General features: G+C 39.7%; 1 protein-coding gene across 3 annotated transcripts in view; it reads right to left on the bottom strand.

Annotated features, from left to right (window-relative positions):
* Positions 1 to 2,301: 2,301 nt before the first annotated feature.
* CEP162 (centrosomal protein 162) overlaps positions 2,302 to 23,604 on the bottom strand; it is a 78,430-nt gene continuing 57,127 nt past the window's right edge. For all 3 annotated transcript variants that reach the window (XM_074990953.1, XM_074990954.1, XM_074990955.1), the window contains exons 18-27: positions 22,529 to 22,634; positions 20,195 to 20,321; positions 19,728 to 19,891; positions 18,314 to 18,418; positions 17,366 to 17,593; positions 15,160 to 15,830; positions 13,734 to 13,875; positions 11,990 to 12,088; positions 7,101 to 7,235; positions 2,302 to 3,931 (exon numbers count right to left, since the gene is read on the bottom strand). In XM_074990953.1, the coding sequence (XP_074847054.1) occupies positions 3,713 to 3,931; positions 7,101 to 7,235; positions 11,990 to 12,088; positions 13,734 to 13,875; positions 15,160 to 15,830; positions 17,366 to 17,593; positions 18,314 to 18,418; positions 19,728 to 19,891; positions 20,195 to 20,321; positions 22,529 to 22,634 (1,996 nt within the window). In that variant the 3' untranslated portion in view covers positions 2,302 to 3,712. The remainder of the gene's footprint in view (positions 3,932 to 7,100; positions 7,236 to 11,989; positions 12,089 to 13,733; positions 13,876 to 15,159; positions 15,831 to 17,365; positions 17,594 to 18,313; positions 18,419 to 19,727; positions 19,892 to 20,194; positions 20,322 to 22,528; positions 22,635 to 23,604) is intronic.

The following is a 23,604-nucleotide window of genomic DNA, read 5'->3' as shown; positions in this document are numbered from 1 at the left end:
CCTGGAGGGGTCTCAGGTGAGCCTTGAAGCTTGAGAAAGCATGCTGTCAGTGCCCCACCCAAGGATCCCAATATGGCCATTGCAATGGCAGAAAGCCTGGTGATACCAGGGTGGCTGTAACAAGATGGTGATGCAGGTGGAGCCATCTGTGGGTACATCCTTAGGCTCTGTTGGTAGTGAGCACCATATGGAGCTTGGAAGGAGTACTGCGACACTACCTCCTGCCCATCTAGCCCCATCCTCCCTTGCCAAGCCACACTTACTCACCTTTGCAGGAGGAAACTAGCTCCATGTGGATCTTCACAAGCTGTCTGCTTTTCACAGTGGCTGAGCTGGATTGCCCACGTAAAATGACAGGGACTCAGAGCTGGAAGCAAAGGCTGACTCTTTTTTGGGGTGGAGGGTGTGGGGGGCTGGGTCGCCTCACACACCCCTGGAATTTCTTCATGCCCCCCCCATCAGAACCACACCCCCCACCCCCATTTGGGAAACCATGTGTTAGAGAGTGGAGCAGCATGGAATGGCAGCGGAGATGCTCCCATGGCAGGTAGATGCTCACTGCAAAGTGGTGGTACTGAAAGATAGGGACTTGGACACATCCAGGATGTAGAGACCTATGTACCAGTACCCTCCATCCCAGTGTTAATTAACAATGGTGCTGGTGGAAGGGAGTGGAGAGAGCTGTCATTGGTGAAGTGTATCACATGAATTCGTTAGAGTATTTACTCTTATTCTTCAGTACTGATGACTTGATGCCCGTTTCTGTTCGTCTGTGGGCCTGTCAGTGGTAAGAGTAGCTGTTGGTCTTCGTGAAGCATAGGTGCCACACCGAGTTGATCTTGATGCTGAAGATACTAAGACAGGTAGCTTATAGCTACGTCGGGATTCACTAGGATTTCCCACTTTCTTAGATGATTTGTGGTGGGGGTTCATGGCCTATTTCTTTGACCCACATCCCATATATGTAGAAAGATGTGGGGAAGACTCATTTCTACCAAGTTACTGCAGCTGGAAAGTTGCCTCCATGATGATTTTCTGGTGGAACTCTTCTGGGGGAATTTTGGCTGGAGATGTTGGCAAACACACTTCTGCTGCATGTGGCCTTCCCCAGAGCAGTACACAACCAGGATTGCCTCTTTACAGCAGTGGTATGTTTTGAAGTTTGGCAAACTTTGCATACCTCACTGAGGGGAAAGGGTCCCTGGTAGGTGCCGGAAGAAGGCAGGAAGTAAAATGAAGTTTCTTTACTTATTTTTAAAGGATAAAATAAGAAAGAAGACGGGGAAAAAACCACAACAACAACAAAAACCTTACGACTAGAACTAGAAGGCTAACTATAAAAATGTAAACAAGAAAACAGTAGACTTTGTGGATTGTTAAGGGCTCTGTCTCCAGCCAAGGAACTCAGGGAGGGAGGTAGGCATGTCCACGCTGACTAGCCTTTGTAGTGCAGCACAAAGGGTATGTCTATACTTAAGCAGCATTTGCCGCCCCGCAATTGACCTTTTGGAGTTCAATTTTGCTGTGTCTGTGAAGACACAGCAAAACTGATCTCTCTGGGCTTGGCTGTCAACCCAGGTACTCCATGCTACCACTTGGAGTAAAGGATGTCGATGTGAGCCCAACGAGCCCCAATCTATACTAGTGCAGAAAGTTGATTCAACTACATCGAATCTAGCTACTCTAATGATGTAGCTAGAATTGCGTATCTGGGATCGACTTTGTTCCCCGGTATAGACAGGCCTAGGAGAGACAGTACATGTATAAGCCCAACTGAAATTATTACTGAAGTTCTCCAATCAGCGCTGAAAACCATTTGAATGAGATAACCAAAATAATTATTGCACTAATTCCAATCTAATCACTCTCAATACATATTTTACATGCAGACATCATCTATAAACTCTTAGGGATTGTCTAGAATGAACAATTAGACTTCAGCCAGGCGGGATGTGATAATCTCACACACTTTCTGATCTTGTGGACCTGCTGCCTCACTGTTAACAGTTCATTAGAGTTCTTTGAACTTGTCCCTTTTCAAAGAGAACCACATCAGAGCATTCTAATGAAGAGTTAACATGCAGCAGCAGGCACAGCACATACTGACAGCCTAGTGCCCAGTAGCTTCCCACTCCTGTTTGCGGCAGTTGGTTTGCGTAGGCTAGCCCTCAAATACTGGGTGTGTATTTTTGCATGTATATGTATAAAATAGATAGCATAACTAGGAGCAAATATTGCATTGCATATCAATTATGGACATTTAAGTACATTTTAAAAGGTGCTTACGAGATAAACTGGTCTATAACTGCTTTTAATTAAATCATACACATTAATTAAATCATACACATTAATACATGCAGCCACATATTTTACTTATGAAAATATATCCTCATGAATACAGCCTCCAGAAAGGCATTGATCTGTAGTTATATATATGCGGCTGTAGACCTGTAAACAAAAAGTTATCCCAGCTTTTACTTAACTCTAACTTCATTCATCAATCAGATACCACCCATTACACTAAATAAAGAAGTAGCATGAATAGCAATGCTTTGTAGGAAATACCTTAAAACTGGAAGAAAAACAGTTTTATCAAGTTATGGTTGCACTGTGAGTACACTGTGTAGCTATGCCATAGCACAAACACTTCCTATACCAACAGGAAAAGGTTATTTGTTGATGTAGGTAATCTACTTCTCTGAGCTGCAGTAGCTAGGTTGACAGAAGAATTCTTCTATCAGTTTAGCTGTACCTAGACTGGGGATTAAGTTGACTTAACTACTCTCTAGGGTGTACATTTTTTCCAGCCTTCTTGGGTCTTTCTAAATTTTAACTGTACTCCAGGCTTAAGTCAAGGGTCATTGTTGTAATAGAAAAAATGCTGTCTTTTCCTCTGTCCTCGAAGCATTTTGAGATATTTAGGGGCCAAAAAAGGGAGGAAGGCCAGAAAAGAGCCCTAGGAGAAAAGGTGAGAGGAAAGAAGTATTGGAAAGATGTAAACAGGACTGTGTACCCTAATTATGAAGAAAGTTTATATCACTGAGTCAGAAATTTCTGTATAAAACAAGACTGTCTGTGTCTACACTACAAAAAATAACTTTGAAGTTGCTTACGTCAAAGTAAGCAACTTGGAATTTGAGCATCTATACACACTACTTTGAAGTAGGGCACTACTTCATTCCCAGGAATGGAATAAGGACTTCGAAGTTGGGCTCCCTGCTACATTCCCTTAACTTCCAAGTAAGGGAAGATGTGTGTAAACTCTCTGCTGGCTACTCTGAAGTTGTGCGTAACTTTGAAGTTAACTTCCAAGTTAGTTCCTAGTGTAGATGCACCCAGCATGTTATTCAAGATCTTCACAGACGAACTAATACAGGGGATAACAACTGAGCAATCGGTTATACTATATGAAACAGACCTGTACATCTTCTGTCAAAAGTATTCATTAATGTTCCATAGGCTATCAGAAGGCTATGGGGGAAAAATAATTGTTTGGTGCACAATTAATATTTTGCTCAAGATTATCTGAGACACAAAATAATTTATTACTATGAAATTATGACCCATAATATGATCAGTCAATTGTTCAGAAATAAACAGCATTTGTAGGAGTGAAATTTTTGATGACTTTTTGGAAAATATCTGAACCTACAAGAATTATTCACAGCTGCTTTGGTTAAAATTCTATTTCTCTGATCTGTTTTTAAGCCAGTCATGTTTTCCAGTAGCTTTCTGGTAAATTCAATCCACCTGAAACAGGTACTGGAATAACAACCCCTTGCTTCTGCAATTCCCGTAAAACATCTAATATTGAATCTAATTCCACTTGAAATTTTTCCAGCTCTTGATTCTTTAATTGAGCAAGTTTCTTCCACTTCTGAACTTCTTGGGTTTGCTGCACTTCGGCAAAATGTTGGGTTTGTTGCACTATCTGTAAATGATAAGTTGGTTAACAAGAAGTATATTGATTTCTAGCGATCAGTTCACTGAACATTTTTCTATAGTTGAGACAGTCCCTTTGCAAAAATGCACACTACTGTATTTTTAATTAAGTTTCTGATGTAAAATCCCAAAGCCCATTGCTAATTATTATATGGAAATTTTTATTTTGAACACTGGAAAACACTTTTGATAGCAGCAATAAATTCCTTTAGACTTTAGTGGGAAGGGGGCAGGGGAGGAGGCTTCATATTCAGTTCATTCTAGAAGCCTCAAAAGAAATTAATTTATTTTTTCTGAAGGCCCTGATTAAAAGTTTGAGCACATAAGACTTTACAACAAATATTTAACACTTATGAATATATTAGGCCTTTGAGAATTTTACAAAATTTGCTATAAAAGTGCATGTTAATTGAATTAATATTAGTCTGCAAAGACAGACCAAATCTTGATTCTCTTTATGCTACAGACACAGCACTATTTCTATACTTTTAAAGACTGCATAATGAACTCTACATAAAATGCACCAAAAATAGTCTACAGTGACTTTGCCCTGAGGCTGTTGCAGATATGGGTCTGAATGGGTTTTCACTCCGAATTTCACCAAATTCCAACAAGCTAATTTAAAGATGTTAGTGTCAAAGCATATAAAAATCTATATGTCATTCTGAAAATGTAAAGGCTATTCCAGACAGAGTGCTTTATTCTGGAATGTGCTGTATAAGGCAAAGACATTATTTCAATCCCTTGTAACAACAAGATACAAATTGCCAGTTATTTTTATTATTTATGGTGTATTACCATAGCACTGAAGGGTACATCTACTTTGCAAGCAGCAGCCCAAGGCAATGAGTCTCAGGCAATGAATCCCAGCTCTACAGACTTCAGTCACAAGGCTCACACAACGGTGAGATGTTCAGACTCGGGTTCAGGTTTCAAAACCCCAAATATTTGCACAGTTGTTTTTAACATCATGGTATGAGCCCAGTCTGCACACCCAGGCTCTAAGACTTGCTGCTCTCACACAGACATACCCTAAGAGCCCTAGTCATGGACTAGTGAGGATACCCAGGCTTCTTAACATTCAGTACCTAAGACTGTCCCTATTTTACATTTTTGTATTCATTTTTACTTATTGTTAGGAGTCTCACTGCAGATAATTAAATTTGCAAGTTGGGAAATCATTATTATAAAAGAGAAAAAAACTAACATAAAACAAACCCCACAACAATTTAGCAGAAGGAAAATTACACTATTTCTTATAGTCTGTGTCTACACTACAAAAATAACTCTGAATTTGAGAGTCTACACACACCCTACTTTGAAATTAAACTTCGAAGTAGGGCACTGCTCCATTCACAGGAATGGAGTAAGGACTTCCAGGTTGGGCTGCCTACTTCCAAGTTAACTTTGAAGTAAGGGAAAATGTGTGTAGACTCTCTACTGGCTACTTTGAAGTAGTGTCTAACTTAGAAGTTACCTTTGAAGTTAGTTCCTAATGTAGATGCACCCACAGTGTTACTCTTTTACTCCACAAAAAAACTCCTCGTAATAAATATTGGGTCACATTGTTTATTTCAATAGCCTTACATCAATAAAGAATTTAGCCAAATAGTCCGCGCAGCAAAGCAGTACGGAATTGCCAAAGAACTCAAAGGATAAATTGCACCTACCCACTTGTACTTGAATTGAGAAACTTTGCTAGAGTTTCAAAGAAGATACTCACTACCTGAGGTAAAAGAGGTGAGTGGATGATGACAGTGAAAGAGGGAAGATGAAAACAAATTTATTATGTAAACTTGTTGTTTTGACTTATAAGAACTGACAGCAATGCAAATAGGGCAGTCAGTGATGCTAATGAAGAAATAAACTGCTCCACCATCAGAGCTTATATATTTAATAGGTTATAATAAATTTCTTCTTCAAAGCAATTTAAGTGGAAAGTTCCACTTTCTCTGCCATGATGGAATTTCCTACCATAAGGGTAAAGCTTGTCTCTGCAACGGCCACGTCTTCCTTGGGGGCCTGTCCAAGACAGTGGAACATCATCCACAAAAACTAAAAACCATTACAAACTTTACCACCACTCTAAGTACAAGGTGCACTTCAACTTTGCCTTCTCCATTTACCAAAAAATATTTCTCAAACCAAATCTTCATTTCACATATAATCCTCTCCCTAGGATGGCATGAGAGAAAGAATCACGTGACACATGTTAGTCCTGCTGCTTAATACACTACTGAAAAGCCTTCAGTTGACACAGTCATGAGAGCAATAAAATAACTTATACAGAACAAAGCAGAAGTAACAGTCTGCGAATACAATGATCCTTATAAAGTTGACTGCACAGAGGCTAGATCTTCCTATAAAATGAGGCACAAGAATCATTTAAACATTACTTAGTTGAAATTAATATGGCTGCATGTTAGGTTTTAAAAAGAAACCTTAATTCGTGTACAAGTGGTCTGGAAGGGTTTATGCTTTGACATCGTTGGCAGTGCCTTGCTATCTGGGCCACAGGGCCAAATTCTGTTTTGCTACAACTCCAGTGAAATAAATGAGGATTTTATTTTTTTGGTTGCAGAGTAAAAGACAAGCAGTGCTATAAAAAGAAAGAAGATTGAACTCCACAAACCACTACTGGGTTATGCTATAGTCTGGTATTTTTGATTTCTTATTTGTGATAATACTAGGCACATGAGAAATTCTTTGCAAGTTTATTCTGTTTGTCTAATTAGAAACTGAACAAACCATATGTTGTTGAGCTCTACTTACGGTCTCACACTCAGCTCTGTCAATAGTACGTTGAGCTCAGTCTATATATATTTAATACAAACTGCAGGTAGCACACACCAATCCTCATTTCTAAACCTAGTGCTCCCATTTGTGCCCCTATATGGCAATCTGCCACCTACAAATGCTGTCACTTTGGATTTCTAAGAACCTCATTTCAGAACCAATGTACAAGTTACTTCAGTTGCTCCTGTAAATAACTGTGGGTACAAGATAGCATGAACATTTACATGCACTAGCAGGCACAAGAAAGAAGGACTTTGGCTGATCCTGTCAAAATGTACTTGATCCCTGAAGTATGGTCTGCAATAATATGTACAAATGCTGTCAGAATACATAGGAGATAAATACAGAATGCTCTGTTTTACCTGTTTAAGTTCTTGCTCTCTTTGTGCATATCTGATCTCCATATATTTGATCTTCCTTTCTAGACACAAGAAGTGTTTCATCTCTGGACTTTGCCTCTCTTTAGCCTCTCTCAGTTCTTCCAACAGCTTTGCCATCTAAAATTGAAGGAATTATTGTTACTTGTAACGAAGGTGTGCCCACTGTACGAAGAGCTGCATAAACAAACAGGATTCCCCATCAAAATGCATTTATGTTTCCTTTCACAGTATTTTAAATGTTAGCTCACAGTTATAATCCAAACTTATTTTAGAGTCCAAACCATATTACTTTCCTTTAAGCAGCAGAGGCCTTATCTAGTGGAACAGGGGTCAGCAACCTTTCAGAGACGGAGTGCCAAAATTTGACCTTTAGACCTCTACATACGGTCTGAGTGTCAGAGATGCTGTTTAATGTCACTAATAGTTCTACTTACAAGAGCTTCATTAATAACTAAGTTAATATACAGAACTTTACCATCTAGATGGTGGTTGGTAGCATTATCTGGTCTTTTGTTAATCCTCAAGTGACACGGCTTTGAACAAGCTCCTGGCTGCATTGGGGAGGAGGTGCAGGGGCTGAACTTCCCCCTCGCACGCTGTTGAAAATCGGCTTCCATGCCACTCTTGGCATGAGTACTGGGGGTTGCTCACCCCTGTAGTGAAGGATGGTTACCAGTGGTTTTCCTCCAAAATGCATCAATTCAGATTTAGATATCTTCCACAAAGAGGGCTGAAAGGCACTATTGACTGTCCAGCTGATGCAGCTTTTGGTGACCAGAAACCGTAGGGGCCTGGTCCTACAATCCTTACCTATACAATGGGACCACTACTCATCAGTAACTGTTTGCTGCGCTGGTGCCACATTCCAACCCTTTAGGTCAAGGACTTCTGAATGTATGACCTGAATGCAATATGCTTTGTGGCCACTTACCAATAGACCGCAGCACTAAAAATTACGGCAAACAAAAGTTAAGAAACATATCATAGAATCATAGAACACTAGGACTGGAAGGGACCTTGAGAGGCCATCAAGTCCAGCCCCCTGCCCCAATGGCAGGACCAACTACTGTCTAAACCATCCCCGATAGACATCTGTCTAACCTGTTCTTAAATTTTTCCAGCGATGGAGATTCCACAACCTCCCTTGGCAATTTATTCCACTGTTTGACCACCCTGACAGTTAGGAACTTTTTCCTAATGTCCAACCTAAACCTCCCTTGCTGCAGTTTAGGAAAACATTTTTAATTTGGATGCCTAAATCCCGTTTTAGGCTCCTAAACGTAAGTATTCTGATTTTTCAAGAAGCTGAGAGGAAGTTACAGCACCTTAGAAACCTACACAGGGATTTTGAATGCCTAGCTCTAGGACCTCACAATTGTAAATATTGGCTTATGTGTTTCATTTAATCAGACAATGAGATAACGTAGAGATTAAACTGACAAATTTGTCCATTTCTCCAACCCAATGCATGATTATTCTTAAAATTCCTAGCATTTTTGCTCAGTCCAAATTTTATTTTTTACTCTCAAAGCACAGAGATCTGTATTTACCCACAAATGCAGAAATAAAATAAATTAGTAATTGTATAATTGTACACTAAAGTAATTCTCTCTTCTTTTACAGAATAAAATAACGTACCGAGAAGTAACTTCTTAACAGTTTTCAGATACAGACTTTATATTACTTAAAAATGACAAATTGCAGAGAGACAAAATTGAGAATGCTCTATTACAAAAGGTTGTGCTGGAATATATAACACAGGGCTAATACGCTTAAAGTAATTTGCAGATTAATTACTTTCATCAATGAATTAAAAAACTTTGTTTGGGAGGGAAATGGATGGTTATGGGGTTCTCTCATGAAAATGTGTAGCAGGGGTATATTGATTTATTTGACCCTACAAATCACATAGGACAATATTCAGAAGTTTGAGAACAGGGACATATCTGCGTCTTGGAGCTTCAGCCCTGTGGCAGGGTAGAGGGGCTAGGGGCTTCTGCCTTGTGGGAAGAGGGTCTCAGGACCTCTGCCTTGCAGGATGCACCTGCCAGGGCTCCTAGCTTCGACTTCATGGGGTGTGTCTGTTGGGACTTTGAAAGCAGGCATAGGGTTTCAGCCCCACAGGGCACCACCTCATGGTGTGCAGAGATTCAGTCCTGCTGAAGCTCCGAGCCCTGGCAGGTGTGTCTTGTGGATATGAAGTCCTGAGACTTTCCTTGCCCACTAGCCCTTCTACTCTGTCACAGGGCACAAGCCCTAAGCTCTCCCATGTAAAAGGGCTGCATGGAACTGATGAGCCCTACTAATATTATAGGTCCCTACTAAATTCACAGTTCACTTTGGTCAATTTCATGGCTATAGAGACTTAAAATTGGCCAGTTTCACAATTTCAGATGCCTACTTCTGAAATTTCACAATATTGTAACTGTGGGGGTCCTGATCCAAATGGAGACTGTGTGAGGGTCCCAAAGCTGTTGGTGGGGAACTCCAGGAGTGTCATACTCATAACTGTGCTGCCTTCAGAGCCTAGCTCTAAAGGCAGCAGCTGAGCAGCTTCCTGCAGCTGGAGAAGGTTCCCAGAGATGAAGGTAAGTCAGTGATTTCCAAAGTACATTGTTTGCTTCACAAATACAATTGTTTTTTTCCTAACTGCCAGCCTGTCAAGCATAACCTAGAATCTGTAGTTCAAACAGGATTCTTTTCTTCCTATAGATCACCACCAGTAATAAAAGGACATAGTAGGAACAAATATTCTGGGTAAGAAGTTGCTATTTTCACACAGTCACTTTTTGAGAAGAGAACTGAACTTCAAGATGCATAGAAAATAAAGATTAAGCATCACAGGAGTAACTACCATTTCTAAAATAAACTAATTTAATAAAGCACAAGAACGCCTAGAGCACCTTAAAGACTATGGCTGGGTCTACACTAGAGAGTTTTGTCAACAGAGGGGAGCGTCTACACACGTAAAAGTATTCTGTCAACAGAACTTTGCATTTACCTCAATTGTATTATGCCTCAAAAATTAAGGCATAACAATCTGTCGATGGAGTGGTGTCAACAGAAGTGCCCTGTAGACACTTCTGTTGACAGAGAGGGCTTCCGGTTGTTGGGCAGCCCTCTTTGCAGAGCTGCCATTCCGCTTTCTGGCACCAGAGGGCAGTGCAGTCTGGCTGTTCTCTGTATACAGAGCAAGTTGTGTGTAGACGCAATCTGTTGACAGAGGTTCTGTCGAGATTACCCAGTGGACAGTAACCTCTGTTGACACATGCTTCTAGTGCAGACATAGCCTATCAGTATTATTTATTAGGTGATGAGCTTTTGTGGGACACACCCACTTCTTCAAATCTGGAGAATAACTGCTACCTGAAATAAAAAACATTTAAAAATAGAAAAAAAAATGAAAGAAAAAAGCTGACAAATCAGCTAGGTCAGAGGGATGGGGAAAGGAAGGGAGAGGGAGGCAGGAGAAAAAAAGCCTCTGCAAGTGCAAATATCAAAGGTGGGAATCTGTCCCTGTAAGTCGTAAGATAATTGAGACCTTTGAGACTGTGGTGATAGGTATCAAACCTGAAAATAAATTCCAGTTCAGATGTCTTCCTTTGTAATCTAGTGTTAAATATCTGGCTACATCCAGACAAGTGAGTTTTTTCGAGAAAGCTGGGGCTCTTTCAAACAAACCCACAGATTGTCGATATAAAAAAATGCATTCTTTCTATATTAAATCAGAAGAGATATACACATATCTCATAGAGCTGGAAGGGACCTCCAGAGGTTATCGAGCCCAGTCCACTGCCCTCTGGGCAGGATTCAAGCACCCTCTGTGATATATATATATATTTAAATCTGTTTGCCCCAGACCTTCTTAAGGATTGAGCTCACAACCCTGGGTTTACAAGGCCAATGCACAAAATTTTTTCCAGTGGCCCTCTTCCTCTCCAAGGATGAGGAGGAGGACCTTTTTCAGAAAGATTCTTTCAGAAAAGAAAACATGATACCACAGAGGCTCTTTTTGCAAAAGAGTAGTCCTCATGGCACCAGGTATTTTGATTTCTGGCCTATTATTTCAAAAAAATGGGGGCTGTGTATAGCTATCGAAAGAGAAAATCGATTTTTTCCATGCACTTTTTAGTGTGTGGATGTGCTCTTTCTAAGGCAGTTTTTTTATAAGAGATCTTCTGGAAGAACTTCTTTCGAAGGATCACTGTAGTGTAGACATAGCCTATTTGTTTTAATACGCACACCATTAAGTCTTCAACAGTGTGTCCTGGCAAACTGAAATTGGGAAGCACTACACTAGGTGACCTAAAAGTTTTCTATAAAAATCTCTAAGATAGTCATATTTTAATCTATATTAAAAACAACAAATGATAATATATTTAGATGGGAAGAAGTCAATTAAAATTATATTATTTGACTGTCCCATCAATTTCTGTTCCCACTTAGTTAAAAAAAAAACAACAAATCACAAGTCTCTTAAAATAATTAACTGCACATTAATCATCACAATGAAGTAGATTTCACACGTGACTCACTTCTAAACATGATTTCATAGAATCAAGTACCAGAGATCTAAGTGTAATGATCAAGCATTATATACATTACATTTTCTACAATAGTCTCCTTCCTTGCTCACACAATCAACTGTCCTATCTCAACTAATTTTTGCTTGATATAAAGAGCATTTATGAAACTTAAATTCTAACCAATTTAATTTACCAAGACCTAAAGCTGATAGAAGCTTGGATTTATGCAGGCTGCTTTCATTTTACATTATTGGAACCTTTAAAAAAGTAAACAAAAAGATTTCTTGCTTTATAAGCAGATGGATCAAACCTGAAATAAACAAGGAAACCAAACCTTCCATTTACCTCTTTTTGCAAGATTTCCTCTCGCATTTGTGAAACTGAAAGGGCTTCTTGATTTCTGTTCAGGTCATTGACTTGTTCTTGTAAATGTTTTATTAAGATCTAAGGAAATATTTTAAATATGCCTCATTAATGTTGACAGATTTCAAAACTTTCAAAATAAGCTCATTTTTGAATCTCAGTATTAAAATACACAAAAATATTTATTGAATCTTAATATTAGTGGTAATTATATTGTAATTTATATAGACAAAAGTCAATAGTGACACAATTAATTGGTCATGCAATGGGTTTGATTTTAAAATAGTTCCATTAAAATAGTTTTCCATTTAAAATAGTTCCTTTATGTCCATCTTTATTTTATGTAATATGCATATATTATTTTTGAGAAAGAGCCATTTCAGAAAGAATATGGCATAATTTAAAAATATTTAATTTCTAAATCATCAGAAATTTTGACCATTTTCTGTTAAAGTCATAGATGTTAATCCTTAGCATTCATTAGTAGGGCGACCATATCTCCCTGTCCCAAATATGGGATAGGAAGTGTGACAAAGTCAGTCTTATTCCTGGCCCTCTGGCCTCTATTCAGTTCACTGGACCCATTTAAGTGCCCAGTCTCCCTTGCTGGGGTGAGGGGTGGACTGGGGAGAACCCGGCCCACGCCCACTCATGCTGGGTTCCAGCCCAGGGACCCTGTGTGATGGCTAGTGGGAAGGGCTGACTCCCTTAGCGCTTGGTGCAGCAGCTCTTCTCCCTGGGCCATTTCCCCAGAGTATTCCCCCTGGTAGCTTCTCCAGGCTGCAGCTGTAATGAGTCCCCCTCTCCATCTGCTGGAGCTCCTCTCTCCCGCTCTGCGGTTTCTGATGTTCCTGTTCCTTTCTTCTGCTCCTCGCCAACCTGCTCTCTCCCCCTACTCCGGTCTCCTCTCCTCCCTCCACTCGCCTCTCTCACTTTCTCTGCCCTTCCCACTGTGAAGGGCTTTTAAAGGCCTCTTATTAGGCCCGCCTTGGAGTCAGCTGGCCCCACTTAGCCTGAGCCATCTCCTGCCCAGCTGGTGCTCTGCAGGCCGTTCTGCTTGTTTGGGCTCCCTCTGAGCAGACCCTCTGCCCTGGCCCTGCCACAGAAGATATGGGTGGAGGGGTGGCTCCACAAAGCCGCAGGGAGCTGAGAAGGAGGCAATAGCTACCAGTGCCTCCAGCAGCAGCAGCTGCCACCTCCCCTCCCACACCCACCCCCAGGGAAGCCACAGCCGCGAGTGCTCCCCGAGCCCCAGGGAAGCCACAGCTGCTGCCGCACCCCCCTCCGACCCCAGGGAACCGGGAGCTATAGGGAAGCTGTGGCCTCCTGGAGCCCCTGGGAAGCCACAGCTGCTGGCGCTCCCCAAGCCCCGGGAAGGCAGCAGCAATAGCATCCACCCCTCTCCCATCAGCGGGGAAGCCGCAGCCGTCTGTGCTCCCTGAGCTCTGGGAAAGCAGCAGCAGTCGCTGTCCCCTCCCAACCCCCACAGCCCTGGGGAATGGGAGCCTCTGTGAAACTGCAGCCACCAGCACTCCCCCAGCCCCGGGGAAGCCACAGCTGAGAACTCTTGGAGAAAGGATCAGCAGGGGGAGGGCCCAAATACTGCCTTTTTAAAAAATAAGTCGGGACATCTTTTCGGTGTCCCAAATACAGGACCGTCCTGCCCAATACAGGACGGATGGTCACCCTAATCATTAGGATCACAGGTGTAACTGTTTTATTTTACTTCTTGTCTTGAAATTTTGCTGTTTAGTTCAGCTACTTTAGAAGCAGAATGGTCCACTGCATGTTGGCAAAGAACCTTCTCTACTTCTCTCTGATGGGATGCTTTGAGAGCTGCAATGTATTCTGCCGTATCTTCTTTTGTCCTGTAAAAGAAAATTATGCCTCTGTTCCTCAAAATTGTAGCAAGAGAATTTATTATGCTTATACTTTTAAAATAATGAAATTATTGGCTCCATGACATCAAAACTGCACATAATTTGTTAGAAGTTACATATATTGCATATGCAAACGTGTATGTGCAATTACTCCAGCTGCATGCACAGTTTTCTTAAGTGTACATGAAATTATGTAAGTATCCAATTTTGAAGATTTGGACCATAAATATTAGTATTACACAATTAGGTCAGAAGACAAAGGCATTCATGGTGCAACAATGTGTACTGAATGACCTTGTTCTTACTCAAAACCAGGGTAAATTCTAGATTAAAAAGGATTGACCTGGACCTGCATGAAGGTTTACTATCAGTGATATACATGAAGAAGACCTATGTCCTCTTCTCAGCATATTGTTCTTATATGGGGAAAAGAAATCCTGAGAGGGGAAACACACTTAGCCACTCATAGAAGTGATTCCCTCACATCTTTCTGGTCCATTCAAAAGCATGAATCTCATCTTGTCATTTATGACCAGAAATATGTCAATTAACGCCAATTCAGGTGTCAAGTTTTGTGACACAAACCAGCTACGTCTAAACTAGAAGCATCTGTAGATGGACGTTACTGTCATCTGATGAAGCGGTTCTTTGCCTACGAAAGCTTATGGTCCAAAATATCTGTTAGTCTAGAAGGTGCCACACGATGTCTTGTTGTTACTGTCAGAGAAATCATGACAGAACCTCTGACAACAGATTGCTGCTACACACAACTTGCTCTGTTGACAGAGAACTGCCAGACTACACTACCCTCTGGTGACATAAAGTGGACTGGCAGTTCTGCAAACACAGATGCCCGGAGAACCAGAAGCCCTCTCTGTTGACAGAAGTATCTACACTGTACTTCTGCCAACAGTAGTATGTTGACAGAGTGTTATTCCTCATATTTTTTAGGGATAACTCTGTTGAGCCAAAAGCAGAGTTCTGTCAAGACTCCATCGAAAGAAGGCTTAATGAGTGTACACACTCCCTGAGTTTGGTCGACAGAAGGCCCCTTCTGTCAACAAAACTATCTACTGTAGACACAGCCACACATTTGTCTATGAACATGTGCACAGAAACCACTAAGTCAGACAGTAACATGAGAAGGGAGCAGCTTTTTGGTCCTTATTAATGTAAAGTAGATTAATAGGCGTGATTTATTTTGTCTAAAGCTGCCATGTCATTATTGATCTCCCACAAAAAGTTTTAATAAATACATGCAATGACTTTTACCTTCGTAGGTTACTTTCAGAATGAGCCAGTGCTGCTTGAGACTTCACTCGCTGCTGGCTCAATTCTAGAGACAGTCTTTCTAGCTCATCTTTTAGCCTTGCATTTTCTTGTAGCACTTCTGAAATATGGGAATCAGCAAAGTTATGTGGCTGGTATATTTTATCATCAAGGGTGTCTGGGAAGGGTTCACTGCTGCTGACATTCCTCTTGTTTGTTTCTAAAGTATCCTTTTTCAAAATTTCTGTAGACATTTCCTCATTGTCAGTTTTCTCACTTGAATTCTGATTTGACAACATGGTCCTCCTCTCTTTCTGAAGTCTCTCCACAGTTTTTGTTAAGTCCTGTATCTCTCTACTTTTGGTGATCAATTCTTGATTTAGTCTGACCAACCTAGCTTTAGCATGAGCTTGTTCCACTTCGTATTCTATTGTTTGTAAGTCTTCATCAACTCTTCCACATTTTTTGAACTCTAACTGAGAGTTTTGACTTCTGAGATTTTCAATTTCTGTTTGAAGATCTTTTACTATAATCTGATGTTTCTCCTTTACACTACGCAGTTCTTGCTCAGTTGCTGTTAAACTGGCTTTGCTGTCATGAAGTTTTTGTGGTTCATGTATCAACTTATAGGCAAGGAGTTCTTCAAGCTCTGCAATTCTCTGCTCATACTGAAGCTGGAAAAGAGCAATGCACAGAGTTGCACATCTCTTACTCCCTCTTTTTTGTATAAATTTAGGGATTAAACATCTTAAGTAAATGTTCAACACATCATATATAACAGAACCAGTAATATTTATAACATTATAGTTTAGGTAATTCAGAAAGCAGCCGCACAGATGTAATGAGTCATTAAGATTGCTTGTAACAAAAAAACACAGCACATAAGCAAACTAAGGAACTATTCTTAGTAAGGGTAGATGAGCACCTTAACAGTTATAAAGAGAATAAATAACTGAAGCCAATTATCAGGAAAAAATATTGTTTCTTATTCTATTACTGCCCTGGATTATTTTAGTCAGCTATCACTTTGAACAAATAAATGTTCCGCTCTTAGTTTTACATTAAGACCACATTGTCTAAGAAATTCTGAGCAGTTTTGTTAAACATAGCACTTCCACTGTTTCTGGTTTCCATTTTGCAAATATTAATACTTTGTGACCAAACTGCCTGTTGCCACATCCTTTGACATTCAAAATATTATTAATTATTTATATTATCATAGGGTTCAGGAACCCATATCATGGACCAGAATGTACAAAAACAACAAAAAGATGCTCTCTGTCACCTGGGTCTGTATGGGCCAATCAAGTTAATTAAACCCTTTTCTCTCTTAAGCACTGTCAGGACATTCTCTTTCAGGGGTACTACGATAGAGATGCACAAGTGAGCAGAATTGGATGGAGAAGATAAGCAGAATTGGATGGAGAAGATAAACGTTAGCAATGTATGTTCTTCCCCTGGTGTCATGAGCAGAAGACTGATAACTTATGCAGATGAGTGCCAGGGTTTTACTCAAAAAGGGCTCTCACCAACAGATTCAGTCCTTCCAAGATCATGTCCTCCATCCCTATAAGATAAGCAGTGACCAAAACTGGTCTTGTGTGACACAGCCCATGGTTATACCTGCAAGATTTCTCAACACAGAATTTCAGTTCTGATGCCAAGTTCCCGGCAGAAGGATTAATGTTCCCAGGCAATGCCAGCCTAGCCTAGCCTAACCTGTCATGTTGTAGATTGAGCCCAGGACTGTTTCGGCAGTGGCATCGTGGGGGCATCAGTTCCAGTTTAACATGCAGGAGACTGCAATTTGTAAGTGGACTATGTTGTTACAACTTGTACACTTTATTTAGCTTGCATGTGCAGCTTAGTGCAGCTCCTCTCTATATCCTGTTGGACCATGTCCCTTTCTCTATATAGGAAAGGATTTTAAAAGAAGACCCAAGCAATATGTCCTGCAAGTTTAATTCCTTCTCATTTGGTTTCAGAATGCTTTTACATGTCTATATTTTAACTGCTCAGAGCTTTGAAATTTCAGGCCCCAAAATCTTGTGCAATATTCTTCTCTCCAAATGTTATCTTTACCTTCAATTTGCAATGATATTGCCTTAAAGACAGATATCCTTACATTCAGTAAATCTCTGCTACTTGCAGAGTAAGTTGCTTTTCAACATGTGTAAGAACTTGACACTGATTGCTTTAAGTTAGTTACCTTTATTGTTTGAAACTGCTGTTCCATAGCACGTAGACTTCTTTTAGCTTCATCATCTTTACCCTCAAGTTCTGCTTCTAACTTTCTAATTCTTTTTTCCAGGAAATCAACTGTATTGGATTTAGCTGAAGCGTCACCACCATCTTCAGATGCCGCTGCAGCAGCATATATTAAAGCAGGTAAAGAATTTGGATGCCTTCTTTTCAGAATTGTTTCCATTTCTTTAATCTGTCAAAAAATATCCACCATCTTATTAAATAGAGATTTTATTAAAACAACCCCAAACATTATGGTGTTCACTGACAATAAAGACATAAGAATGGCCATACTAGGGTAAAGCCATTTTGCCTAAGTAGCCTGTTTTGTGACAGTAGTCCGTGCCAGTTGTTGCAGAGGGAATGAACAGAAAGGTACAGTTACTGAGTGATCCACTCCATGCCATCCAGTCCTAGTTTCTTGGGGTCTGAAGGTTAGGGGTTTTCCAAGCATGAGGTTGCATTCTTGACCATTTGGCTAACAGCTATTGATGGCCATAGCCACAGGCTGACAATGCATTGTGTGAAGGAGTGCTTCCTTATATTTATTTTAAACCTGCTTCCTATTAATTTCATTGGGTGACTCCTTGTGCTCTTTTTATGTGAACAGGTAAGCAGTATTTCCTTATTCACACCTTCCATGACACAAACAAAAATCTTTACACATGCAAATGAGAATTTATAAATGTACTGATACTATCACTTTTAGGTTTGAGCCATAAGAACATTTCTCTTAACTGAATTAGTATTTGTAATGCCAAGATAAGACAGTTCCATAAGGAAAAAAATGTTTTAATTATCATATCAGTTTTCCAATATTTTGATATTTCTGCCAAGATCTCTCGACAACAATTAGCATTTATTGCATTTTCACAAACTAATAAACACTGAGAAGAGTAATCTTATTACATACTTGTCGCTCAAGATCTTGAATTTTTTTTGCATCTGCTGCTCTGTCATTTAAACGTTTCTTCTGTTGCACAGACTGGTTCCCAGCTTCAGTTCGGAGATTATCAACCTGTTCAATATATGCAATTATTGAAAAAAGTATAAAAAAGTATATGCAACAGGTTCACTTCATTAGCACAGTTGAAAATATTTGTAATTTTTTCAAATTAACCATAATGAAAGAGTTCCATATTTGAACAGGACTAGTGCAGAAGTGTAATATCTGGAATTGAGCTCCCAGACAGCAGTGCAGTGCTAGAGAGAGAGTGGACCCTTAAATGAACGTGCATTCCCATTACCTACTGCATCAGAAGGGTTTTATTTTGAAAACATGGGTAATAAACAACACTACTTATTATTAATCACAGTTAACTTACATGACTAACTCAGAAAATTAATTGCGATTCACTGCTGTTTTGATTTCAGTGATAAACAGAATACCAACTAAAACTTATTAAATATTTTGGCTGTTTTTCTATGTTTTCAATTACAACACAGAATACAAAGTGTACATTGCTCACTTTATATGTTTTTATTACAAATATGTGAATTGTAAAAAAGATAAAAAAATATAGTATTTTTCAATTTATATCACACAAATATTGTAGTGCAAGCTCCTTATCATGAAAATGTAACTTACAAATGTTTATTGTTATGTAACTGACCTAGAAAAAAAAAACAAAATAATGCAAAACTTCAGAGCCTACAAGTACACTCAGTCCTACTTTTAGTTCAGCAAGTTGCTAAAAGAAACCAGTTTGCTTATATTTGTGGGAGATGGAGGCTTCCTGCTTCTCATTTCCAATGTCACCTGAAAATGAGAAGAGGCATTCATGTGGCACTTTTGTAGTAGGCACTGAAAGGTATTAACATGCCATCTATGCTAAATATTTGTATGCCCTTTGTGCTTCAGCCACTATTCCAGAGAAAATGTTTCCATCCTGATGATGCTTGTTAAAAAATAATGAGAATGTTGTTCTTTTAAGATTTCCGTAAGTATTCTCCACAGCTCATCCTGCTTGGATTTTGGAAGGCACTTTAGACTCAGACTTTGGCTCAAGTGCTATACCTATCTTTTAGAAATCTCACATGGATGCGTTCTCTTTGCTTTGTCAGATCTACAGTGAGAGTGTTATTAAAATGAATAACGTACTGGATCATCATCCGAGACTGCTATAATATGAAATACATGGTTGAATTTAGATAAATCACAGAGCAGGAGACCTACAATTCTTCTCCCAAGTTTCTGAGTCAAAAATTAAATTAACAGATATCCTGAAGAACCAACTTGTATTCTATGTTCACTACTTCTATAAGTATTTAAGTGAATAAGTGAATATTTTCTATTCACAAAATAAATTTTCAAAAATTGTGATCACCTGTAGCTTCAATTTCTCAATTTCTTCTTTTGCCTCTTTAAGACGAGTTGCATCTTTGTCCAAAAGCTCCTGATTTTCTGCATACCACTGCAATCTCTTTTTCAAAAGACAAATTTCCTGTTTGTATGACTCCTCCATAATTTTTATTTCATAAGATTTTTCACCTACAAAACAAATCTTGATTTTAATATACTCCTGTTAGAAAACTGTAACACAGCTATCAGTCAGATAGTGCATCACTCTCAAGTACATTTCAGGCACGTTGGCATTACTTTTTCTTTGCTAAAATTTAAATGTGTGACTCAAATTAAGTTTTCAAACATAAAGGTTTTTGAAAGCTCTTATGTCATGTTTATGTAAGCTGTTCTCTAATAGAAAAAATAAAGTTTTATTTATTTATTTAGTGAAAATACCAGTAAAGAAGAATTATTAAGTGGAATGACAGGCTCCACAAACAAGTACTTCACCTGAAGTAGCAACAATCTGGGCTCTTGCCAAATCCCTCTCTCTCTTCATTTGACCCAAATCTACTTCAAGAGCTTGTTTGTCTTGTTTAAGCCGTTTTATCTCTTCTAGCAATTTGGTTTCTTCCTTCTTAATTTTCCACAGATTACATGTTAAGAAAAATAAACCAACAGAACATATATTGCATACCGAAAACGAACAGGTATTTTTCCATCATAACAAGATGAAGCACAGCTGTTGCACTGGTCTCTTACCAGCCAATGTGATTGTTTATGTTGAATATTATCCCTTCTACAATACAGTGCACGAAGACTATATGAAGTTAGTCACAAAACAGAGGCCAAATCTGAGGTCTCTTATAACATGAAAGGCTCTTATTACATCAGTCGTAGAATCCAAACAATTCAGATTCAGTTCTTAAGTAGAAAACAGAGAAAATATTCTTAGTCTAGGCACAATGGCAAAAAAGTATGAGTCCATATATGTCAAAAATGCAAGTGTGTTCTCAAACTTCAGTCTAGTTCATTTGTATGTTAAAACCACCTGTTTGGTTTTAAGTCTCTGGCTTTCCCAAGTCAATGGGAAATGAATAAAAAAAAATGATGGTTTCTGAAAAATACAAATGCCACCCTGTGATGTCTATGCACACTTGCTGGCTGGACATGATTCTTCCTACAACCTACTGGCTTGCTTCCAAGATGCAAGGTGAGTGACATGTGGCCTTAAATTCTGACTTCATGAGAGTAAGACTTGTTCTATATCTCTCTTTCAAAACAAATCTTCCTGCCTCAGCTTCTCCATATTTAAAATGAGATATCTGCCCGCCTCATTCCAGCACACTGCCGATTATACAAACAGCATGGGGGACACCAATTTTACTGAGATAATGGGGAGTTTGGATAATCCAGAGAGCAGTGGCAGTGCAAGTTGCCCTCTGCAGTTCTGCTATCACAGCCTTGCTAACACTTTCACATGACAGCAGGACTACAGCAAAGTAGGGATGTAAGAGTCTAACCAATTCCTGCTAGTGTCCTGAGGGAGGTGTTGAAAGTGAGTGTCCCTGGAGAAGGGTCAGATGCCCAGACCCCACTGGCAGCTAGGACCCTGGCTGGGGACTGGCAGATGGGTTTCAGGACTGGGAGCTCATGGCGGGGTGTCGGGCCAACTATCGGGACCCCACCAACGACCAGGAGCCCAGTATTTAGGATTCCACTCTCAGACAGGATGATGCGGGGGCTGGGGGGGTGGTGGTGGTGGTGCAGGGCCAGCATTTGGGATCCTGGGTATGGAGTCTGCTACTAGGATCCTGCCAGAAGCCAGGAATCCTAGCACAGGGATCCAGGACCCTGCCAGTAGCCCAGACATGGGGGCACCCCTTCCTACCCTGAGTGAAACGTTTAAAAATGTACCCAATAGAATTCTGATTAGTTATAGCATTACAATTTTTGTACTTTTTTACATCTCTACTGCAGAGGGCTCCCTGTACTGCCACTCCTGACTTTTTGGATAATTGCAGGTGCAAGGTTCGAGGGGGACACTGAGGTCTGCATACCACTCTCACTGGCTGCTATCATTCTCAGAGAACACTTCAGGACAACCAATGATGCACCCACAGGGATGACAAGTGGCTAAAGTAATATTTGAGGGAAATCAATTTCCTTCTTGGAAGGAGGCTAGTTTTGTGGTTCAATTGGTTATTCATTCATGCTATTTGCAAGTATGAAAACAAGAAAATTTATTGACAAATAGTATAAAACGGTACATCATTTTAGTGCAAGGAAATATACTACAGAATTTCAAATTTTACTTTACACAGTAAGTCTATGGCATATTTGGTCTACACAAAGGCTACGTCTACACTAGCCAAAAACTTCGAAATGGCCATGCAAATGGCCATTTCAAAGTTTACTAATGAAGCGCTGAAATACATATTCAGTGCCTCATTAGCATGCAGGTGGCTGCGGCACTTCGAAATTGATGTGGCTCACCGCCACGTGGCTCATCCAGACAGGGCTCCTTTTCGAAAGGACCCTGGCTACTTCGAAATCCCCTTATTCCCATCTGCTCATAAAAATAAGGGGACTTCGAAGTAGCCGGGGTCCTTTCAAAAAGGCGCCCCGTCTGGACAAGCCGCGCGGCAGCAAGCCACGTCAATTTCGAAGTGCCGCGGCCGCCCGCATACTAATGAGGCGCTGAATATGTATTTCAGCATTTCATTAGTAAACTTCGAAATGGCCATTTGCATGTCCATTTCGAAGTTTTTGGCTCCTGTAGACACGGCCAAAAAGTTTATTATCTTAACAGGCATACACTTCTGGAACACCAAATCCACTTACCTGTGCTATTCGAAGTTCTGATATCAGTTCTGTGAAACTCTGGTCTCTTGTTGGTTTAGAATCTTGCTCTAAACATGACAGGAAGTTATTTTTATCCATCTGTTCTCTAATGTAACAACGACAAAAAAAAAAACCACTATAAAGTCTGGTGATTTACGTAGCTTTCTGCTTCATTAACATATTAACTATTTTCACATGTAAAGATCATCTCTACAAATTCTGGCAAACATTAATTTTAAATCATTAGACAAAAAAAAAAAAGGGCATCTAAATAAATAGGTAAAACACAAAGCCAAAAATTACTCCTGGAATATCAAACAGCAATCTGTCCATTTTCAAATGATGCTGTGTATAAGAAAGATGACCATTTGTATCATTGTTGCTACAACTGTTATGCAATTGCGACAAATTCCTTGCAAAATGTCATATAAAACAGCAAAACTTAACTTTTGCACTGACAAGAATGATTATCTTGTTTACATATATGTGTCATCATTGTATGTGAATTCATGATGATTGGCTTTATATTTATGTCTTACACATGTTGTATACCTAGTTGACATCCTCCAGAGAGAATTTACATTAGGGTTTTAATAAGCTAAGAGTTGATGATCTGTTAAGGACTATATACTCTAGTGGGCCAGTGAAGAAACTTCTCTTGCACAGACAGTTCTACCTTAAGATGCCACAGACATCCAAGAGTTAATGGTCAGCCACTGATGATTTAACTAAACTTATAAGTATCTCATGTCCTTCGAGGACCCTAGACTCCATCTGAGGCCTACAACTTTCCACATAAAGAGGTTCTGGGTTTGTTTGGGAAAGTAAATTTCCATGGCGATGGAAAAAGAAATAAAAGACTTTTGAGGTATCTCCATATTGCCTCTTTCTAATTCTCTAAACTACTGATTTAGAGCTAGAGAGCATTTTGAACTATGGGAGTGAGAAATCTGTAATCTTCTGGAAGTTACCAGAGAGATTTTACAAGACAGCAGTCTATTCCAACACTGCTACCAACCTGATATGAGTTGGCTATCATTTGTACGCTTGTGTAAGATTTGAGAATTACATTAATC

This window comes from Carettochelys insculpta, chromosome 3 (assembly GCF_033958435.1).
Source record: "Carettochelys insculpta isolate YL-2023 chromosome 3, ASM3395843v1, whole genome shotgun sequence".
NCBI classification, from domain to species: Eukaryota; Metazoa; Chordata; order Testudines; family Carettochelyidae; genus Carettochelys; species Carettochelys insculpta.
This window is presented reverse-complemented; position numbering and strand designations above follow the sequence as displayed.